This window comes from Lagenorhynchus albirostris, chromosome 5, assembly GCF_949774975.1.
Source record: "Lagenorhynchus albirostris chromosome 5, mLagAlb1.1, whole genome shotgun sequence".
NCBI classification, from domain to species: Eukaryota; Metazoa; Chordata; class Mammalia; order Artiodactyla; family Delphinidae; genus Lagenorhynchus; species Lagenorhynchus albirostris.
This window is the reverse complement of record NC_083099.1, coordinates 63,547,348-63,572,299: the sequence shown is the minus strand read 5'-3', so window position 1 is coordinate 63,572,299 and position 24,952 is coordinate 63,547,348. Positions and strand designations below refer to the sequence as shown.

Genomic DNA, 24,952 nt, shown 5'->3' with positions numbered 1-24,952 from the left:
TGATTGGAATTGACACGTATACACTGATGTGTATAAAGTTGATGACTAATAAGAACCTCCTGTATAAAAAAAATAAAATAAAATTCAAAAATTAAAAAAAAAGAAAAAGAATAAGGAAAGAACATAACAAGTACAGCCAGATCCATTACCATGTTAAACTTTACTTTACCTGAGCTCTTGGAAAACAGCACAGTTAAAAAAAATCTCCCACCCTGTTCTGGAAAACAGCTTACTGCAAAGAACCACGCCTCCCCATAAGACTCAGGGAAGACTCACCTAGCCCCCATGCTTACCTTTGACAAGGCCAGACACAGACCTATCAAATTTCCATGCTTTGCCTGAAAAAAGATAAGCTGAGCTGCTTGTCTTCACTGATTGATTAGAATGAAATGCTTGCTAACTGATGACCAAATGTTATCTAAGCTTTTCTCCCTCTCACAAGCCTCTGATCCACCCTCAGCCCAAGCCAGCATATAACCTCTCCTTAATGATGTCTCCTGAGAATCAGCTGACATCAAGGAAAGACATTTCCTGATCACTGTCTGATTCTGCCATCTATTCCCCCATATCTGGTTCTTTCTAGCCTTGTTTACCTGCCCCTATAAAAGAAATTTCCTTTTTGCCTGATCTTTGAGACCCTTGCAGATCCTTTGGTCAAATTGTTCTCCCTATTGAATAGCCTCTTCCCCTCTATTGTACTAGCTCCCTCCCCTTATTGCAATAATTCTTTTGAATGAAGTCTTCTTCTTACCTAAGTCCAGATTTGTTTTTCTTTGATAGACAACATATTCTGTTAATTCAGACTGGGGGTTAGGGTCTGACTAAAATCATTCAGCACATCAACAAACATGCCACTTGTTTAATACAACTGTAGACTCAGAAGATCTTAACCTTCAAAAAGATCTAAAAATCAACGAATCCAACCTCTCACCCATGGCAGGAATCCCTCTGCAGCAGCTCTGAGAGACAGACATCCTGCCACTCATGGCACGCCTCTGGTAATGGGTAGTGTTAGAAAATTCTCATACTAAGCCAACATCTCCATCTACATAGCAGTTACCCACAGGTACCAGTTCTGTCCTCTGAACTACAAAGAATGCCTCTACTTCCAAATCAGCACCCTTCAGATGTCTGAAGACAACTGCACCTCAGCTTCTTCACATCAGCATAAATAGGTACCTGGCCTGCTGAGATATCCTACCATGCCTGTGCAAAAACAAAGATCAAATCATGTCCTCTGGTTTTTTCTTTGTTAAATCAATAGAGGCATGGAAATCACATCTGGATATAATGTGCATCTAAGTCCTACTAAGACAAATACTCTAAGGAAAGAGGCAGCATACAATCATCAAGGGCTACTACTTTGTTGTTCATGAGGAATTGCATCTTTGCAGGAGTTAAGAGAGAGTCTTAAAAAGGCAGATGACTCCCTGACTTCAGAGTATACTACGAAGTTTCAGTAATCAAAACAGTATGGTACTGGCACAAAAAGAGACACACAGATCAATGGAACAGAACAGAGAGCTCAGAAATAAACCCACACACTTATGGTCAATAATCTACAACAAAGGATGCAAGAATATACGCTGGAGAAAAGACAAAGTGGTGCTAGGAAAACTGGACAGCTACATGTAAAAGAATGAAATTAGAACATTCCCTAACACCGTACACAAATTAAACTCAAAATGGATTAAAGACCTAAATGTAAGACCCCAAACCATAAAACTCCTAGAGGAAGACATAGGCAGAACACTCTCTGACATAAATTGTAGTAATATTTTTTTGGATCCATCTCCTAGAGTAATGGAAATAAAAGCAAAAATAAACAAATGGGACCTAATTAAACTTAAAGGCTTTTGCACAGTGAAGGAAACCATCAACAAAATGAAAGACAATCTACTGAAGGGGAGAAAATATTTGCAAATGATATGACTGATAAGGGTTAATATCCAAAATAAATAAACAACTCATATAACTCAACATCAAAAACAAACAACCCAATTAAAAAATGGTCAGAAGACCTGAATAGACATTTTTCCAAAGAGGAAATGCAGATGGCCAATAGGCACATGAAAAGATGCTCAACATTGCTAACTAACTATGAGGAAAATGCAAATCAAAACCACAATGAGATATCACCTCACACCTGTCAGAATGGCTATCATGAAAAAGAACACATAATAAATGTTGGTGAATACGTAGAGAAAAGGGAAACCTTGTACACTGTTGGTGGGAATGTAAATTGGTGCAGCCACTGTGGAAAACAGTATGGAGGTTTCTCATTAAAGTAAAAATAGAACTACCATATGACCCAGAAATTCCTCTCCTGAGTATATATCCAAAAAGCCCCCCATAACATTAATTTGAAAAGATACATGCACCCCAATGTTCATAGTACTATAATTTACAGTTGCCAAGAAACAACTGGAAGCAACCTAAGTGTCCATCAACAGATGTATGGATAAAGAAGATGTATAAACATACAATGGAATACTATTCAGCCATAAAAAAGAATGAAAATTTGCTACTTCCAGCAACATGGATGGACTTGGAGGGTATTATACTAAGTGAAAGTAGTCAGACAGAGAAAGACAAATACTGTATGATATCACTTATATGTGGAATCTAAAAAACACAACAAACTAGTGAATATAACAAAAAAGAAACAGACTCACAGATATAGAGAACAAACTAGTGGTTACCACTGGGGAGAGGGAAAGGGGGAGAGGCAATGTAAGGGTAGGGAAAGTGGGAGGTACAAACTATTACATATAAGATAAGCTATAAGGATACATTGTACAACAGAGGGAATATAGCCAATATTTTATAATAACTATAAATGGAGTATAACCTTTAAAAATTGTGACTCACTATATTGTACACCTGTAACTTATATAATATTGTACATCAACTACACTTCAGTTAAATAAAAAAAGGCAACTGAATCTTTACTTAAGTCAACATCACACAACATCTAGAAAGTGTTTCATCTATCTCTCAGTGCTTTCTCCTTTTGTATTCCCTTGACTTTTGTGAAACTATCAACCAGCCATTCTTGGGCTGGTCAGTTGAGACACTGCAGCCAGCTTTTCCTGTTGCTATGGAAACAGTGGCTCTATGGGGCTTTTTCCCTAAAAAAAAAAAAACAAACCCTCCCACTCCATAATTCAATAAAAATCATGAGCAAGTACAGTCAACTACATTCCTGACATGAGTGGCAAGACCGGGAACCAGCTATAAAAATTTTGCCTCACCAGAACACTTGGAAAAAAAGAATCAGCTCTAAATTCTGGAATTAAACTTGAATATTTGAGAAGCTATGCACCAATTTCTGGGAGGCTTGGCTATTCAGCCCACCAGTTCAGTCACCATTAACTTTTAAGTGTGCTGAGAGCAAGAACTATATATATATATATATTTAGGATATAAAATACAGTTTATTGAGTGAACAGTTTAAATCAGAGAAATAACAGAATGCATGTATTCCCCATAACTCTTATAATCTCACAATTTAGGTTGTACATAGTTGACCTCTAAGTGCCTGGCCTATGTGCAGTAGAGAGGGGCCCTTTGCTACTGATAAGGCTGTACATATTTATAGTGCGAGGGTTAGGTAGGAATGATCTATGAAACTATGCAATACTGGAAGTTCCCAAAATGAGGAAATGGTTTCACTAGAAACATGGAGCTCCCAGAGTCCAGGGGTTGATATCAGCCTCTTCTTCCAAGGAACTAACTTAGACTTACTGAGAAGTTCCTTGCTAAGCTACTACAAAGAATTTCCAAGAGCACTGGGAGATCTCACTGGTGGACAACTGGAAAAAAATTTTTTTTCCATCTTCCATTTTTTTTTAAACATCTTTATTGGAGTATAATTGCTTTACAATGTTGTGTTAGTTTCTGCTCTACAACAAAATGAATCAGCTATACATATACATATATCCCCAAATCTCCTCCCTCTTGCAGCTCCCTCCCACCCTCCCTACCCCACCCCTCTAGGTGGTCACAAAGCACTGAGCTGATCTCCCTGTGCTATGCGGCTGCTCCCCATTAGCTATCTATTTTACATTTGGCAGTGTATATATGTCAATGCCATTCTCTCACTCCATCCCAGCTTACCCTTCCCCCACCCTGTGTCCTCAAGTCTGTTCTCTACATCTGCGTCTTTATTCCTGTGCTGCTCCTAGGTTCTTCAGAACCTTTTTTTCTTTTTAGATTCCATATATATGTGTTAGTATATGGTATTTGTTTTTCTCTTTCTGACTTACTTCACTCTGTATGACAGACTCTAGGTCACTAAAATAAGTCAATTTCGTTTCTTTTTTTTTTTTTTTTGCGGTACGTGGGCCTCTCACTGTTGTGGCCTCTCCCGTTGCGGAGCACAGGCTCCGGACGCGCAGGCTCAGCGGCCATGGCTCACGGGCCCAGCCGCTCCGCGGCATGCGGGATCTTCCTGGACTGGGGCACGAACCCTTGTCCCCTGCATCGGCAGGCGGACTCTCAACCACTGCGCCACCAGGGAAGCCCAATTTCGTTTCTTTTTATGGCTGAGTAATATTCCATTGTATATATGTGCCACATCTTCTTTATCCATTTATCTGTTGATGGACGCTTAGGTTGTTTCCATGTCCTGGCTATTGTAAACAGTGCTGCAATGAACATTGTGGTACATGACTCTTTTTGAATTATGGTTTGCTCAGGGTATATGCCCAGTAGTGGGATTGCTGGGTCATATGGTAGTTCTACTTTTAGTTTTTTAAGGGACCTCCATACTGTTCTCCATAGTGGCTGTATCAGTTTACATTCCCACCAACAGTGCAAGAGGGTTCCTTTTTCTCCACACCTTCTCCAGCATTTATTGTTTGTAGACTTTTTGATGATGGCCATTCTGACTGGTGTGAGGTGATACCTCACTGTGGTTTTGATTTGCAAATCTCTAATGATTAGTGATGTTGAGCATCCTTTCATGTGTTTGTTGGCAGTCTATATATCTTCTTTGGAGAAATGTCTGTTTAGGTCTTCTGCCCATTTTTGGACTGGGTTGTTTGTTTTCTTGATATTGAGCTGCATGAACTGTTTATATATTTTGGAGATTCATCCTTTGTCAGTTGCTTCATTTGCAAATATTTTCTCCCATTCTGAGGGTTGTCTTTTCATCTTGTTTATGGTTTCTTTTGCTGTGCAAAAGGTCTTAAGTTTCATTAGATCCCATTTGTTTATTTTTGTTTTCATTTCCACTTCTCTAGGAGGTGGGTCAAAAAGGATCTTGCTGTGATTTATGTCATAGAGTGTTCTGCCTATGTTTTCCTCTAAGAGTTTTACAGTGTCTGGTCTTACATTTAGGTCTTTAATCTATATCAAGTTTATTTTTGTGTATGAGTTTGGGAGTGTTCTAATTTCATTCACTTATATGTACCTGTCCAGTTTTCCCAGCACTACTTATTGAAGAGGCTGTCTTTTCTCCATTGTATATTCTTGCCTCCTTTATCAAAGATAAGGTGACCACAGGTGCATAGGTTTATCTCTGGGATTTCAATCCTGTTCCATTGATCTATATTTCTGTTTTTGTGCCAGTACCATACTGTCTTGATTACTGTAGCTTTGTAGTGTAGTCCAATGTCAGGGAGCCTGATTGCTCCAATTCCATTTTTCTTTCTCAAGACTGCTTTGGCTATTCGGGGTCTTTTGTGTTTCCATACAAATTGTGAAATTTTTTGGAAGAGCTTGAGAAGGATAGGTGTTAGCTCTTCTCTAAATGTTAGATAGCGTTCACCTGTGAAACCATCTGGTCCTGGCTTTTGTTTGTTGGAAGATTTTTAATCACAGTTTCAATTTCAGTGCTTGTGACTGGTCTGTTTATATTTTCTATTTCTTCCTGGTTCAGACTCGGAAGGTTGTACTTTGCTAAGAATTTGCCCATTTCTTCCATGTTGTCCATTTTATTGGCATATAGTTGCTTGTAGTAATCTCTCATGATCCTTTGTATTTCTGCAGTGTCAGTTGTTAGTTCTCCTCTTTCATTTCTAATTCTGTTGATTTGAATCTTCTCCCTTTTTTTCTTGATGAGTCTGGCTAATGGTTTATCAATTTTGTTTATCTTCTCAAAGAACCAACTTCTAGTTTTATTGATCTTTGCTATCATTTCTCTTTCATTTATTTCTGATCTGATCTTTATGATTTCTTTCCTTCTGCTAACTTGGGTTTTTTTTGTTGTTGTTGTTCTTTCTCTAATTGCTTTAGGTGTAAGGTTAGGTCATTTATTTGAGACTTTTCTTGTTTCCTGAGGTAGGATTGTATTGCTATAAACTTCCCTCTTAGAAAAGCTTTTGCTGCATCCCATAGGTTTTGGGTCATCGTGTTTTCAATGTCATTTGTTTCTAGGTATTTTTTTATTTCCTCTTTGATTTCTTCAGTGATATCTTGGTTATTTAATAGTGGATTGTTTAGCCTCCATGTGTTTGTATTTTTTACAGTTTTTTCCTGTAACTGATATCTAGTCTCACAGCGTTGTGGTTGGAAAAGATACTTGATATGATGTCAATTTTCTTAAATTTACCGAGGCTTGATTTGTGACCCAATATGTGATCTGGCATGGAGAATATTCCATGAGCGCTTGAGAAGAAACTGTATTCTGTTGTTTTTGGATGGAATGTCCTATAAATATTAATTAAGTCCATCTTGTTTAATGTGTCATTTAAAGCTTGTGTTTCCCTATTTATTTTCATTTTGGATGATCTGTCCATTGGTGAAAGTGGGGTGTTAAAGTCCCCTACTATGAATGTGTTAGTGTTGATTTCCCCTTTTATGGCTGTTAGCATTTGCCTGATGTATTGAGGTGCTCCTATGTTGGGTGCATAAATATTTACAATTGTTATGTCTTCTTCTTGGATTGATCCTTTGATCATTATGTAGTGTCCTTCTTTGTCTCTTGTAATAGTCTTTATTTTAAAGTCTATTTTGTCTGATATAAGAATTGCTACTCCAGGTTTCTTTTGATTTCCATTTGCATGGAATATCTTTTTCCATCCCCTTACTTTCAGTCTGTATGTGTCCCTAGGTCTGAAGTGAGTCTCTTCTAGACAGCATATATATGGGTCTTGTTTTTGTATCCATTCAGCCAGTCTATGTCTTTTGTTTGGAGCATTTAATCCATTTACACTTAAGATAATTATTGATATTTATGTTCCTATTACCATTTTCTTCATTGTTTTGGGTTTGTTTTTGTAGGTCTTTTCCTTCTGCAAGAACTATTTTTCACTGACCTTTGTTCCTCCAAGTCCTGGCACCTTAGAGGCTTGTTGAATATTTACTGAATTACCCAGAACTATTAGAAAGGCTTCCCACTATGCCACTCCCAGTACCTTCTCCCTAACTGGAAGAAGTCATTCTGAGAAGAACATTAACTGTACCCCTTATATTGGATTCTACCAGCCAGAACACCCGGCCCCTTAGGCTTCCACAAACACAACAGCAGAGAAGGTTCATCTAAAACAGGGGATGGCTCAGAGTGTAACCATGCTTTTGTGATCAAGAATAAGACAAAACTGCTTTCTCTGATTATTATGCATGTAACAATGCCAACTTTGCCACACAAGTTCCTGGCTGGTGTTTCTACAGTAGTCAAGAAGTGCTGCATCATAGCTGAGATGTTTTTGATGCTGCCTTCAACTAACCCTCTAAACTCCTTTAATCCACCTCAAACACTTCAGCACCTCCTATTTGGATCTATGCTAGGGAGTTTAGTGCAATGGACTTTAGGACAATTTCTATCTAAGGAAAATGCTTCTAATTTCTAGTTATCTATGATCAAACACTGAAGAAGTCCTAGGGAAGCATATGTGTCTTCCTACTTTTTAATTGAAGTTATCAGTTAGAGCCCATTAAGAAGAAATTTTATATACAAAAGATAAATATGATATACAAATTTTAAATGCTATAGATATATTATTACGTATGATAAGTATTTCTAATCCAGAGCTTTCTGAAAGAATATCACAAACACAAAATGCTCATGGAGTCTGCCAGGTCCTGACATGGTAGCAGAATAGGAGAGTGACTTCTACATGAGCCGCATATCCCGAGCTAGCAGGACCTGCAGAACATGGCTCCTGACTCGTCAGCACTTGAGCAGAGCTCTTTGCAGGGCCAATATGCAGTAGAGTCACTGAACACTGTCTTCAGTTATTGGTCAACAGAGAATCTTTGGCTTAAATCAAGAACACTGCTGCTCTTTTGTGTTTCTTACACATGTCACTTTGGCAGTCACACTGTTCAACAGACACTCTTGGTGCTCCCATCTGTCAGTGCAACTTTGGGAAGAGGGACTGTAGCTCCAGGATGACAACCAGAATATATATGTAGATGCATATATATATGCACACACAAACACATACACACAAATATACATATCCAACTAGGGAAGTAACAATGAGGTGCTGAGCTTCACACTGGTCTCACTTGGAGTACTGCTGATAGAGCTTAAACAGTAAGGAACTGACCATGCTGGGAATACAAGCCCAGAACAGCAATGATGCTTCATTTGTTCTTTCTCCAGTTATTCAGCAGAAACTTCTTTTTTCTCCTCACTTCCCATAAACAACTACGAAGTCCTACGGAATCTCTTCCATGTCTCTCTCGTTCATGCAACAAGTACTGAATGACTGCATACTTTGTTCTACACTTAGATAGACAACAGGAAACAGAACTGCTACGGGCCCTGCCCTTATGAGGCAGAGAGTCTAATGGGGGACACATATAAGCAAAGAGGCAATTTCAACACAGCCAGATAAGTATGTTTGTAAGGACTAGTTCAGGGTATTCTGAGAACTCAAAAAGGGAAGGACACCTAACTCACGGTGTCAAAAAGGTCTGTGGGGAGAATAAAAAGGCTAAGACTTGAATCTATCTCACCTCCTCATTCTATTAACATAGCATAGGCTTAGGACCGTTTTTCTTCTAATTGGTCTTTCTGCCTCATGTTTGATGGAAACACTTACCCTTGAGATAAAAAGCAAACCTCACAGACTGGGGCTCTGTGATCTGGACTCCCGTTTACTTCACCAGGCTTCTGCAAGATCCCATACTTAAAGACAAACAGAACATCCTCCATTTCCTAGCTCACCCATGTCTGCCTGGAATACCTTTTGCCTTGTGTTTCCAGGCTAGATCAAGCTTTACCTCTACTGGGAAGCCTTCCTTGACCTCTTAGTTTGGGAGAGGCACCTGTTATGATATATATTTTAAAGTTATTCTACACACCATAAACAGTGCAATATTAAGTATGTGCTATTAAGTTTAGGCTTCAAGTCAGGGGTGGTCAGTGGCTCTAAACAAGAATCCACATTTCAGAAACTGCAGCTCACATGAACTTCCAAAGGCAGCTCCTAAAAGCTGTTCATATATTGACCAACACCTAAGACTTTGCTCATTAGCTCAAAAGACAGCAGAAAAATTTTCCATTGGTGAAATCAATGTCTTATTAATAAGAATGGTAAATATTAGAAATGGACCCTCATTGCTAAAATAAAAGGTATTCATGATATGTCGACTGGATAAAATGTTTTTGTGATCTTAATTTAATAAATGTCTTTAAGTATGGTAGGATTTGCTTTCATTACAATCTAGTCACAAAGTTGTAGGGGAGCAGCTAACCATTTCTCAAGTTTCTTCACTGGACTCTTTACCATAAAGAATGTAAGAGTTGTACTAAAGGATCTTAGTCATTTCAAAACCGGGCCTCTCCCGCACACTCTTGCAGCACCCTGTGCACCCTGCATGGCACGTGTCAAGTAGTCTGGTAACTGTCAGTGCAACCTGTCTACCTTTCCAATTAAATGCTGAGGTCCTTGAGAACAGGGATTGTATTTTTAATCTCTGTAGTCTGCTTCTTAGCTCACTATCTAGTATAAAGAAATACTTGCTGAATGGACAATAGTATATAAGTAGCATAATAAAGGACAGATGAAAGGACATCTGACTAGGAGTTGGGAGACTTGTGTTTTAATACTAGTTTCAGTAACAGCTGAGTACTTGTGTTATAATTTACTGAGTACTTAATATGTGTCAAACACAGCGTCGGGCACTTAAATTGTTTCTCATTTAATCTTTAGGGCAATTCTGAGAGGAGCATCATCACTTTACAGAGGAGGAAACAGAGAGGCTGACTTACTCAAGGTTATTCAGATAAAGTAGATGAGTCAATCACTGAATCCAAAGCACGTGTTTTTAACCTCTATGGTAGAAGTGTGTCCCATGGAACATTTGAGAGAGGTAAAAAATTTCCCTCTGGATTCCAGTTTCCTCCTTTGCTTACTGAGTGCGACTAAGTGGCTGACACCCTTTCCAGCTCCTCATGTTACGGTGTGATGGTTCTGAGCGGCAACAATCACCACTGTGGTCTCGCCTGCCCTTGCTGTCTTGACAAGAGTGAAAGAGGGTTTCACGTGCAGCACGTTATAAGGCTTTTCAGACAACATATTTCGTTTCTATTCTTTTTTTCCTTTGAAAAGGGGATTCTGAAGGCAGAGAAAAGGCATCCATTTTTGGCACACCGCTTTGAAGCTAGAACCTGCTGTTAGTCAACAGAGCCAGCAAGGTGTTATTTTTGTTCTACAATCCTTCCCCGACACGGATGCTGGCTGAAATCATAAAAAAGAGCAAGGAAAGCACACCTACAACCAGGGACAAGTCAACTATCAGAGAAATAAAAATGGTAAGAGAAAACATAGCAAAAATGTCAATCTGTTTGCTATATTTCAACTGCACTGTTGCAGTTGGATAAAGAAAAGGATTTTAGTGGTCCTTTCGACATTATCTGAGAATTACTTCAAAGACAAACAACCTATCTGTGCCACAGAGTTCACATTCAAGGGTTGAAATGGCCTAGATAAGAGTTCTATCACACAAGTATTTATTGAGGTCTTACTTAGCTGGCATGTGCTGAAATGTTAATACCTCAGACCAGTTTTCTTTAGGAACAGCTATCTGGAAGGAAAGTACATTGTTAAGAAAAACTATGTACCTTTCATCCTTAAAATATCTTTCATCTGCTACCACTCACTGATACCAGGATGCCCATCTGGTAGAGAGGGTGGGAATTCTAGAACAATGAAAGTCCCTAGTTGTCAGGAGACTGATACTAGACCCAAACCCCCATTTGGCTTCTCTGGAAGAGCCAACAAGTCCTGGTGACACCTCTTTAAGGCATCCAATCAGAAAGAAACTTTGACGCATTAAAATGATTTAAAATCACTCATTTTGAGAACATGGTTCAACAGAGGAGAATAAATACACAGAAGGAGGAAGTCGGCTTTTTGCCGTTAAAACTTACCTTCTTAACAGCAGGATCCCCTTTGGATGGATGACAGGATGGGGACATTTTTACCTAAAAAAAAAAAAAAAAAAAAAGCAAACCTTTTGATATCTTCTTAGTTATAGTCTAGCTTTATTTGACCCATGCTTAAAATAATTCAACTAGAACTCATGTAATTGAGATAAAACAGACATTTTCAGGGGAACAATGAATAGATTTTTTGTTAAGTCCCTTTGAAGTTTCTCTGGAGATCAAAAAGTCAGTAGTTAGACAAGATAAAAATGTGATTAGGGTAAGAAAAGTAGAAAAGATGGTCCAAATTGGTTTTAGCCAAGTGGTGAGGAACCTAATAGACACAGATCTCTGTGGACAATGGAAATCAACTGACGTGATATGTAGTAGCACGTCTTGCAGAGACCAACTCAGAGTATCCCTTCTGATCTAATGTCCCTTTTAAGCAAAACATGCACAAGTGTTTGATAATAATAGAAGGATTTAGAAAAAGTATCAGCCAAGCCATAATAAAAGGATGTTTAGTCCTAAGAAGAGAAGACTGATGATATAGTAAGATCTTCAAATACAGGAAAGGTTGAAAGAGACTGTCAGATAAAAGAGCAAGACCCAACTACATGCTGCCTGCAGGAAACATACTTTAAATATAAAGGCACAAAAGCAAAAAGATTGGAAAAATATACCATGATAGTACTAGATTTCAGAGCAAAGACTATTGCCAGGGATATATTATTGCATAACGATAAAGGAATCAATTCATCAGGAGGACGTAACAATCCTAAATGTCTACACATCTAATAGCTTAAACCTAAGTGTCCATCAACAGAGGAATGGATAAACAAGATGTGATACATATATTACTCAGCCATAAAAAGGAACGAAATTGTGCCATTTGCAGAGACGTGGATGGACCTAGAGACTGTCATACAGAGTGAAGTAAGTCAGAAAGAGAAAAACAAATACCGTATAAGATCGCTCATATGTGGAATCTAGAAAATGGTACAGGTGAACTTATTTGCAAAGCAGAAATAGAGACACAGATGTAGAGAACAAACTTACGGATGCCAAGGGGGGAAGGAGGGAGTGGGATGAATTGGGAGATTGGGATTGACATATATACACTACTATGTATAGAACAGATAACGAATGAGAACCTACTGTATAGTACAGGGAACTCTACTCAATTATCTGTGGTGAACTAAATGGGAAGGAAATCCAAAAAAGAGGGGATATATGTATACATATAACTGATTCACTTTGATGTACAGAAGAAACTAACACAACATTGTAAAGCAACTATACTCCAATAAATAGTAATTTTAAAAAGTACATAAAATAAAAACTGATAGAAATGCAAGGGGAAATAGATTTTACAGTCAGAGATTTCCATATCTCTCTCAATAAATGAGAGAACAAATATGAAGATTAGGAAGGATATACTCAATTTAAAAAATGGGCAAAGGATCTGAACAGACATTTTTCCAAAGAAGATATACAAAAGAATAACAGGTACATGAAAAGATGCTCAACATCACTTATCAGGGAAAGGCAAATCACAACTACAATGAGGTATCACCTCACACCAGTTAGGATGGCTTTTATAAAAAAAAGACAAGAGATAACAAACGGTGAGGATGTAGAGAAAGGGAAATCTTACACATTGTTGGTGGGAATGTAGATGGGTACAGTATGGCGGTTCCTCAAAAAATTTACAAACTTAACTACCGTATCATCCAGCAATCCCACAGCTGGGTATATACCAGAAGGAATTGAAATCAGTATCTTGAAGAGACATCTGCCCACCAGTGTTCAGAGCAGCATTATTTACCATAGCCAAGATATGGAAACGACCTAAGCATCCATCAGAAGTTGAACAGATAAAGAAGATGTGATAATATATACACAGACACACACACACACACAGAAATATTATTCAGCCATAAAAGAAGGAAATCTTGCCATAGGCAACAACACGGATGGACCTTGAGGGCATCCTCAAGGATGCTAAGTGAGAGAAATCAGACAGAGAAGGACAAATGCTGTATGACAGCACTCATATGTGGAATTTAGAAAAACTGAACTCATAAAAACAGAGTAGATGGTGGTTACCAGGGGCTGCGAGGTGGGGGTAGTTGGGGGGATGCTGTTTAAGGGTATAACGTTTCAACTAGTAGAGAAATAAGTTCTGAAGATGTAAGGCACAAGATAGTGATCATAGTTAACAATATTGTATCATAAACTTCAAAGTTGCTAAGAGACTAGATCTTCACTGTTCTCTACCCAAAAAAAGAAACGATAATTATTGACATGATAAAGGTGTTAGCTAAGGTTATCGTGGTAATCATACTGCAATACATAAATGTATCAAACCAACACATGGAACACCTCAAACTACACAATATCATATATCAATTACATCTCAATTTAAAAACTAAAAAAGGAAGGATATAGAATAGGGACATTGACAGAACCCTCCACCCAACAAAGGCAGAATACATACATATTCTTTTCAAGTACAGGTATACCTCAGAGATATTACGAATTCAGTTCTAGACCACTGCATTAAAGTGAATACTGCAATAAAGCAAGTCACACAAACTTTCTGGTTTCCCGATGTATATAAAAGTTGTTTACAGGGCTTCCCTGGTGGCGCAGTGGTTGAGAGTCCGCCTACCGATGCAGGGGACGTGGGTTCGTGCCCCGGTCCAGGAGGGATCCCACATGCCGCGGAGCGGCTGGGCCCATGGGCCGTGGCCGCTGGGCCTGCGCGTCTGGAGCCTGTGCTCCGCGGCGGGAGAGGCCACAGCGGTGAGAGGCCCGCGTACCGCAAAAAAAAAAAAAAAATGTTGTTTACACTATACTGTAGTCTATTAAAGAGCACTGTGTCTAAAGAAACAATGTACATACCTTAATTAAAAATACATTATCGCTATAAAGTACTAACCATCATGTAAGCCTTCAGCAAGTCATAATTTTTTTTTTTTTCCGGTACGCGGACCTCTCACTGTTGTGGCCTCTCCCATTCCGGAGCACAGGCTCTGGACGCGCAGGCTCAGCGGCCATGGCTCACGGGCCCAGCCGCTCCGCGGCATGTGGGATCTTCCCGGACCGGGGCACGAACCCGTGTCCCCTGCATCGGCAGGCGGACTCTCAACCACTGCGCCACCAGGGAAGCCCCTAGTCATAATTTTTTGGCTGGTAGAGGGTCTTGCCTCCATGGTGATGGCCGCTGACTGATCAGGTGGTGGCTGCTGAAGGCTGGGGTGGCCATGGCAGTTTCTTAAAATTAGGCAACGATGAAGTTTGCCACATCGACTGACTCTTCCTTTCACGAGCGATTTCTCTGTAACACGCAATGCTGTTTGACAGCATTTACAGTAAAGCTTCTTTCAAAATTGGAGTCAATCCCCTCAAACCTTGCTGCTGCTTTATATGTTTATGTAATATAAATCCTTTGTTGTCATTTCAACAATCTTCACAGCATTTCATCAGGAGTAGATTCCACCTCAAGAAACCACTTTCTTTGTTCATTCATAAGAAGCAACTCCTCATCTGTTCAAGTTTTATCATGAGATTGCAGCAACTCAGTCACATCTTCAGGCTTCACTTCTACTTCTCTTGCTATTTCCACCACGTCTGCAGTTACTTCCTCCACTGAAGTCTTCAACCCCTCCAAGTTATCCATGAGGGCTGGAATCAACTTCTTCCCAACTCCAGTTAATGTTGATATTTTAACCTCTTCCCATAAATCACCAATGTTCTTAATGGCATCTAGAATGGTGCATCCTTTCCAGAATGTTTTCAATTGACTTTTCTTAGATCCATCAGTGGAATCACTACCTTTGGCGGCAATAGCCTTATGAAATGTATTTCTTGCATAATGAGACTTAAAAGTCAAAATTACTCCTTGATCCATGGGCTGCAGAATGGATATTGTATTAGCAGGCATGAAAACAACATTCATCTTGTTGTACAGCTCCATCAGAGTCCTTAGGTGACCAGGTGCATTGTCAGTGAGCAGTAATATTTTTCAAAGGAAACTTTTTCTGAGCAGTATGTCTCAACAATGGGCTTAAAATATTCAGTGAACCATGTTGTAAGCAGATGTGCTGCCATCCAGGATTTGTTCCATTTACAGAACACAGGCAGAGCAGATTTAGCATCATTCTTAAGGGCCCCAGGATTTTTGGAATGGTAAATGAGCATTGGCTTCATCTTAAAGTCACCAGCTGCATTAGACCCTAAGAAGAGAGTCAGCCTGTCCTTTGAAGCTAGGCACTGACTTCTCCTTTCTAGCTATGAAAGTCCTAGAAGGCAAGTCATCTTCTTCTAATATTAAGGCTGTTTCTGTCTATGTTGAAAAATTATCTCAGCTAGATCTTCTGAATAACTTGCTGCTGCTTCTACACCAGCACTTTCTGCTTCACCTTACACTCTTACATTATGGCTTCCTTCCTTACACTTCATGAACCAGCCTCTGCTAAGTTCAAACTTTTCTACTTCAGGTTCCTCACCTCTCTCAGCCTTCACAGAATTGAAGACAACTAGGACCTTGCTCTGGATTAAGCTTTGGCTTAAGGGAATTTTATGGCTGATTTGATCTTCTATCCAGACCACTAAAACTTTCTCCACATGAACCATAAGGCTATTTTGCTTTCTTATCATTTGTATGTTCACTGAAGTAGCGCTTTTAATTTCCTTTAAGAACTATTACTTTTCATTCACAACCTGGATAACTGTTTGGCACAAGAGGCCTAGCTTCTGACCCATCTTGGCTTTTGACAAAACTTTCTCACTAAGCTTAATCATTTCTAGCTTCTGATTTAAAGTGAGAGATGTGTGACTCTTCCTTTCACTTGAACACTTAGAGGCCACTGTAAGGTTATCAACTGGCCTAACTTCAAAATTATTGTTGCTCAGGGTATAAGGAGGCCCAAGGAGAGGGAAAGAGACAGGGGAACAGCTGGTAGGTGGAACAGTCAGAACACACACATTTATAGATTAAGTTTGCCATCTTACGTGAGTGCAGTTTGTGGCACCCAAAACAATTACAATAGTAACATCAAAGATCACTGATCACAGATCACCATGTAAATAATAATAAAAAGTTTGAAATACTGCGAGAATAACCGAAATGTGGCACAGAGATGCAAAATAAGCAAATGCTGTTGGAAAAATGGTGCCAAAAGACTCGCTTGATGCAAGGTTGCCACAAACCTTCAATTTGTAAAAAAAAAAAGCAATATCTGAAAAGTGCAATAAAGAAAAGCACAATTAAATGAGGTATACCTGGACCATTTACCAACATATATTATCTTCTGTCAATAACAATTTTTAATTAATTTTGAAGAATTCAAGTCACACAAAGAATGTTCTCTGACTATAATAGAAATAAATTAGATATCAATAACAGAAAGATTTCTGGAAAAATTCTCAAATATTTAGGAACTTACACACTTCGAAATAACACTTGGATCAAAGAAGAAATCAAAAGGAAATTGATCCTTTTTAAAAACACCCATAGGGCTTCCCTGGTGGCGCAGTGGTTGGGAGTCTGCCTGCCGATGCAGGGGACACGAGTTCATGCCCCGTTCCAGGAAGATCCCACATGCAGCTGAGCGGCTGGGCCCGTGGGCCATGGCTGCTGAGCCTGCGTGTCCGGAGCCTGTGCTCCACAGCGGGAGAGGTCGCAACAGTGAGAGGCCCGCGGACCGCAAAAAAAAAAAAGAAAAAAAAAGAAAAAGGAGAAGTAACAACTGACACTGCAGAAATACAAAGGATCATGAAAGATTACTACAAGCAACTACATGCCAATAAAATGGACAACCTGGAAGATATGAACAAATTCTTAGAAAAGCACAACCTTCTGAGACTGAACCAGGAAGAAATAGAAAATATGAACAGACCAATCACAAGCATTGAAATTGAAACTGTGATTAAAAATCTTCCAACAAACAAAAGCTCAGGACCAGATGGTTTCACAGGCGAATTCTATCAAACATTTAGAGAAGAGCTAACACCTATCCTTCTCAAACTCTTCCAAAATATAGCATAGGGAGGAACACTCCCAAACTCATTCTATGAGGCCACCATCACCCTGATACCAAAACCAAAGATGTCACAAAGAAAGAAAACTACAGACCAATATCACTGATGAACACAGATGCAAAACCCCTCAACAAATACTAGCAAACAGAATCCAACAGCACATTAAAAGGATCATACACGATGATCAAGTGGGGTTTATTCCGGGAATGCAAGGATTCTTCATTATACGCAAATCAATCAATGTGATACACCATATTAACAAACTGAGCAAATACCATATGATCATCTCAAGAGATGCAGAAAAAGCTTTTGACAAAATTCAACACCGATTTATAATAAAAACCCTCCAGTAAGTAGGCATAGAGGGAAGTTACCTCAACATAATAAAGGCCATATATGACAAACCCACAGCCAACAGCGGCCTCAATGGTGAAAAACTGAAAGCATTTCCACGAAGATCAGGAACAAGACTTGGCTGCCCACTCTCACCATTATTATTCAACATTGTTTTGTAAGTTTTAGCCACAGCAATCAGAGAGAAACAGAAATAAAAGGAATCCAAATCAGAAAAGAAGTAAAGCTGTCACTGTCTGCAGATGACATGATACTATACATAGAGAATCCTAAAGATGCCACCAGAAAACTACTAGAGCTAATCAATGAATTTGGTAAAGTAGAAAAATTAATGCACAGAAATCTCTTGCACTCCTATACACTAATGATGAAAAATCTGAATGTGAAATTAAGGAAACATTCCCATTTACCACTACAACAAAAAGAATAAAATACCTAGGAATGAACCTACCTAAGGAGACAAAACACCTGTATGCAGAAAACTATGACACTGATGAAAAAAAATAGAGATGATACAAATAGATGGAGAGATATACCATGTTCTTGGATTGGAAGAATCAACATTGTGAAAATGACTCTATTATCCAAAGCAATCTACAGATTCAATGCAATCCCTATCAAACTATCACTGGCATTTTTCACAGAACTAGAACAAAAAATTTCACAATTTGTATGAAAACACAAAGGACCCCGAATAGACAAAGTGATCTTGAGAAAGAAAAACAGAGCTGGAGCAATCAGGTTCCCTGACTTCAGACTATACTACGAAGCTACAGTAATCAAGACAGTATGGTTCTGGCACAAAAACAGAAAGACAGATCAATGGAACAGGATAGAAAGCCCAGAGATTAACCCACGCACATATGGTCACATTATCTTTGATAAAGGAGGCAAGAATACATAATGGAGAAAAGACAGCCTCTTCAATAAGTGGTACTGGGAAAACTGGACAGCTACATGTAAAAATATGAAATTGGAACACTCCCTAACACCATACACAAAAATAAACTCAAAATGGATTAAAGACCTAAATATAAGGCCAGACACTATGAAACTCTTAGAGGAAAACACAGGCAGAACACTCTATGACATAAATCACAGCAGGATCCTTTTGGACCCACCTCCTAGAGACATGCAAATAAAAACAAAAATAAACATATGGGACCTAATGAAACTTAAAAGCTTTTGCACAGCAAAGAAAAGCATAAATAAGACAAAAAGACAACCCTCAGAATGGGAAAAAATATTTGCAAATGCAGCAACTGACAAAGGATGAATCTCCAAAATTTACAGGCAGCTCATGCACCTCTATATCAAGAAAACAAACATCCCAATCCAAAAATGAGCTGAAGACCTAAACAGAGATTTCTCCAAAGAAGATATACAGATTGCCAACAAACACATGAAAGAATGCTCAAAATCATTAATCATTAGAGAAATGCAAATCAAAACTACAATGAGATATCATCTCACACCAGTCTGAATGGCCATCATCAAAAAAGGCACAGACAATAAATGCTGGAGAGGGTGTGGAGAAAAGGCAACCCTCTTGCACTGTTGGTGAGAATGTAAATTGATATAGCCACTATGGAGAACAGTATGGAGGTTCCTTAAAAAACTAAAAATAGAACTACCATACGACCCAGCAATCCCACTACTGGGCATATACCCTGAGAAAACCATAATTCAAAAAGAGTCTTGTACCACAATGTTCACTGCAGCTCTATTTACAATAGCCAGGACATGGAAGCAACCTAAGTGTCCATCGAGAGACGAATGGATAAAGAAGATGTGGCACATATATACAGTGGAATATTACTCAGCCATAAAAAGAAACGAAATTGAGTTATTTGTAGTGAGGTGGATGGACCTAGAGTCTGTCATACAGAGTGAAGTAAGTCAGAAAGAGAAAAACAAATACCGTATGCTAACACATATATATGGAATCTAAGAAAAAAAAATGGTCATGAGAACCTAAGGGCAGGAAGGGAATAAAGATGTGACCTACTAGAGAATGGACTTGAGGACAAGGGGAGGGGAAGGGTAAGCTGGAATGAAGTGAGAGAGTGGCATGGTCATATATATACTACCAAATGTAAAACAGATAGCTAGTGGGAAGCAGCCGCATAGCACAGGGAGATCAGCTCAGTGCTTTGTGACCACCTAGACGGGTGGGATAGGAAGGGTGGGAGGGAGATGCAAGAGGGAGGGGATATGGGGATATATGTATATGTATAGCTGATTCACTTCGTTATAAAGCAGAAACTAACACACCACTGTAGAACAATTACAGTCCAATAAAGAAGTTAAATAATAATAATTTAATAAAAGAGACATGCACCCCAGTGTTCATTGCAGCACTATTTACAATAGCCAGGACATGGAACCAATTTAAATGTCCACTGACAGATGAATGGATTACAAAGATGTGGCACATATATACAATGGAATATTACTCAGCCATAAAAAGAAACAAAATTAAGTTATTTGTAGTGAGATGGATGGACCTAGAGTCTGTCATGCGGAGTGTGGTAAGTCAGAAAGAGAAAAATAAATACCATATGCTGACACATATATATGGAATCTAAGAAAAAAATAGTTTCTGAAGAACCTAGGGGCAAGACAGGAATAAAGACGCAGACGTAGAGAATGGACTTGAGGACATGGGGAGGGGGGAAGGGTAAGCTGGGATGGAGTGAGAGGAGTGGCATTGAACATATATACACTGCCAAATGTAAAACAGATAGCTAGTAGGAAGCAGCCGCATAGCACAAGGAGATCAGTTTGGTGCTTTGTGACCACCTAGAGGGGTGGGATAGCGAGGGTGGGAGGGAGATGCAAGAGGGAGGGTATATGGGGATATACGTATATGTATAGCTGATTCACTTTGTTTTACAGCAGAAACTAACACACCATTGTAAAGCAATTATACTCCAATAAAGAGCTTTAAAAAAAAGAAAGAAAAAAAGTCAATAGGAGCCTATTAAGAATAATTTTATGCCAATAAATTAGATAAATGAAAAGCATACTTCCTTAAAAACTACTTATAAAAATGGACCCAAGATCAAAAAGAAAATATGAATAGCCCTGTATTTATTAAAGAAATTGAGTTTTTTATCAAACTTTCCCACAAAGAAAACTCCAAGTTCACATGGTTTCAGCAGTAAATTCTAGCAAATATTAAGTACACAGAGACTAAGATATGAAATCAGAATATCTACTTATTAACTTATAAGGAAAAATAATTATTACATGTAGTTCAATAGATATTAGATACTATCTATCTACAATGAAATAGACGAGATATGAGTACTGGGAGAGCTACTGGCCTCAAGTTCTCAAGGCTGTTCCAATTCTAACAGTTTAATTCTAACAGCCTACAGTATATAATGATAAAGACATTTCCTATCACTGTGGCATCAATCTATTCAAACAGGACCATGTTGCAGTCTTTTACGCCTTTCCCCTCTGACTTTCAGAATAACTTTAGAAAACATACCTCAGCTCTGGGATCAAAACTGCTGGCTATACAGACTGTCCTTTAAGATTTAGCAGGTCTGCAAAAATTAGACTTGAAAGTCTTTCCTTTAACATACAATGACATTAATACTCTGGAATTTACTCCAGCTGTATGATGTAGTTTGCTGAATGTGATCCAATTTTAACTCCTGGTATGCTCTTTTTGAAAAGGGAGAAAATAGATTTCAAAGCAAAGTAGATATTTAAGCTTAAAAAAATGAACTCATAAAAAGATCTACAGACTTTTTAAAACAAGCCAAAAACTAGACGTGGTGCTGGACAATTTATCTGAGAAAGCTGTTCTCTGGAGATTAAGTCAGAGAGTGTTTGAAGTGGCAACAGAAATGGTTCAGCATCACTTACGAATGGTCTTATTTTTTGTTTAAAAGGATTCCTTCTGGAAATGCCTCAGGCAATGCAGCTTAAAAGACACTTTAAATCCAGGTGTGCAGAACACTAGATCTGGGGATATAGATGATATATTAAGCCAAGGCCTTAATAATGCTAAACTTTTGTGATCTTTGTTAATAAAATGATTCCTAACTTAGAGAAGCAATCTGATCTGAAGTTTGATAGCAATAGGAATATCTTCCTTATCACCTTGCTTTTTTAAAAACAAGCCTTGATTTTTCTGATTACCAAAGGAATACTGTTCATGAATGAAGAAGAGATATGGGAACATATGTATATGTTTAACTGATTCACTTTGTTATAAAGCAGAAACTAACACACCATTGTAAAGCAATTATACTCCAATAAAGATGTTGAAAAAAAAAGAAATACAAAAGAGCAAAATAAAGCAAATAAAAATGACAATCCAACCACACAGCAATAACTACTACTAACATTTGGAATCACACAGCTTTGTGATCTTTTCATGTAACATATTGAGTTTATTTCACCATATCCATGTTCTCTGACAACATGCTTTTTCATGGCTATAAAGCAGTGCATTCATTGCATACATACAACATAACTAATTTAACCAAGTATTAGGAAAGTATTGGGACATTTAGGTTGTTTTCAATTTTTTAAATTATTTAAAAAACGCTGTCATAAACATCCTTGTGTAACACTCGGTATACACTCTTCATGTGTTACTTTCATTGCACAGATTCTTCTAAGTCCCACTTCTAAGAGTGTAGACATTTATAAATATATATTGCCAGTTCTCCTCCTGACAAGTAAAATATATCCACAAATCCTTTTATTATATTTCTAAAATCCAAAAAGCTCTGAAATCAAAAGTACTTTTTAAAAACTTTTGGCACCAAAAGTTATCTGACAGCAAAACCTGACCTGAAGTGAGGCTATTTATAGTCTTTATTTATCCCACGTAAGCATTTGATTATGGGATGTTGCCCTAGACCCCACTGGGAATGTTATGTAACATACAATATAAGCACCGTATTACCATTCTTTAGTATTTAAAGATGCCATTTATTGTCACTTGGCTTATCCTCCCCACCCCCTTTTTATGAGAAATCAGTCATCATTCTTATTATTGTCTTTTCTTTGGCTGCTTTTAAGATTTCCTCTTTATCTTTGGTTTTGGCAGTTTGACCAAGATGTGTCTGAATGTGGTTTTCTTTGTACTTATGCCACTAGCAGTTTGCTGAGTTTTTGGACATACGGGTTAATGTTTTTCACCAAATGTGGGAAATTTTCAGTCCCCCCTCCACTTCTCCCTCTCTCCTCACCAGTGATACATACGTTAGGACTTCTTGATATCATTTCACAGGTTACTGAGAGCTCTCTTCACTTATTTTCAACCCTTTTAGTCTCTGTGCTTCTATTAGGATTATTTCTATTGAACTCTCTCCAAATTTACAGATAACATTTGTCTCAGTGTTAAAAATGCTGTTGATATCTAATGAAATTTTCATCTTATTTTTTTAACTCTAGAATTTACATTTGGTTTTATTTTATTTTAGTTTCCATTTATCTGCTGAGATTTCCCTATGTATCCAATCATTCCGCTGATCTTTGTCCTCTAAATCCTTTAACTTATTTATAATTTCTATTTTAAAGTCCTTGACTCCCAATTCCAATATCTAGGTCATCCATAGATCTGCTTCTATTGATGTTTTTCTCTTGATTTTAGGTTATATTTTCCTTCTTCCTACTGATCTTATAATAGCTTGGCCTTTGGCTTTGTTAGAAAGGATTTATTTTACTTTTGCCCTTAGTCTTAGGGTGGCGCTTAGGCATAAGGCATGGTCCTTTTGCAGTTTCAATACAAAACCTGAGATGTTTATCAATCCCTCAAATTTGGCAGGGCTTGCACTCAAATTCAGCACTATGCACTTGCTGATATCTCTGCTCAGTGCTTTAGTCCTCCTGATGCTACTTTCTGCATGGTTTCTTGAAGCACTGTTTGTGTATGTGCAACTTAGAAACCTGTAAAAAGAATTTAGGGTTCCCTCCTCCCTGGCTCCCTTCCTTCTGAGATGGCCTCTCAATTTACAACTGCTTTGGTAGTCTTGAACTCTGTTTCTTCATCCAATAAGAATACTACTATAAGCTCTTTTCCCCCAGTTCTCCAAGACAAACTGAAATGTGTGATAAAGGGAAAAAAACCTCACTAAATGTAGAGCTCCTCTAGTTTGCTTCCCTTATTTCAAGGTTTGTGTTCTCTAAGGTTTCTGCCTGCTTCTGGTTGCTCTCTAAACAATACTTTGTCTATATAATTGTTACTGGCAGAAGGGTTGTCCAATACAGGCTGCCCTGCCCTTATTGGAATTGGAACTCTGTATTAAGTTTCTTCAAATACTTTTTCTGTCCTATCCCTTCCCTTACTTCTTGCAGAACTCCAATTACATGTATATCTTGATAGTTGAAGTTGTTCTGTAGTTCATAGTCATTCATTTCTTTTCAGTGTGTGTTTGATTTGGGATAGTTTCTATTGCTATACAGTCAAGTTCACTAATCCTTTCTTCTGCAATGTCCTTATGCTGTTAATCCCATCTACTGTGTTCTTCATCTCATACACTGTAGGTTTAATCTCTAGATGTTTGGTTGGCTCTTATGTTCAATCCTTCCTCTAGCTTCTTGAACATATGCAATATAATTATAATAACTGTTTTAATGTTCTTATCTACTAATCCTTTCATATGTGCCATTTCTGGGTCTGTTTCAATGGATTGGTTTTTTTAATTCATAAGTTAATTTTAATATATCCTTTCTTATAACTTGTGAGTAGAAGACACAAAAACAGAAACTGAAAAAAATTAAATGAATGGCATTGTGTGCTAGTGTGAAAAATCTGGGATTTAGTCAAAGTGATTTTTTTTAATGGCTGCTTTAAAAATATTTATTTATTTATTTAAATATCTTTATTGGAGTATAATTGCTTTACAATGGTGTGTTAGTTTCTGCTTTATAACAAAGTGAATCAGCTATACATATACATATATCCCCATATCTCTTCCCTCCTGCGTCTCCCTCCCTCGCACCATACCTATCCCACCCCTCTAGGTGGTCACAAAGCACCGAGCTGATCTCCCTGTGCTATGCGGCTGCTTCCCACTAGCTATCTACTTTACATTTGGTAGTGTGTATATGTCCATGCCACTCTCTCACTTTGTCCCAGCTTACCCTTCCCCCTCCCCGTGTCCTCAAGTCCATTTTCTAGTAGGTCTGCACAGATCTACATACTGTTTTCACCATGCCTCAATGAGACACTAAAAAAGATTTATGTTTTCATCC

The 24,952-nt window shown here is 38.3% G+C and overlaps 1 protein-coding gene across 1 annotated transcript in view; it reads right to left on the bottom strand.

Annotated features, from left to right (window-relative positions):
- The window catches only part of VPS8 (VPS8 subunit of CORVET complex), a 300,882-nt gene that overhangs the window by 46,631 nt on the left and 229,299 nt on the right, over positions 1–24,952 (bottom strand). The window contains exon 45 of the mRNA XM_060150214.1: positions 11,330–11,383. Coding sequence (XP_060006197.1) covers positions 11,330–11,383 — 54 coding nt within the window. The remainder of the gene's footprint in view (positions 1–11,329; positions 11,384–24,952) is intronic.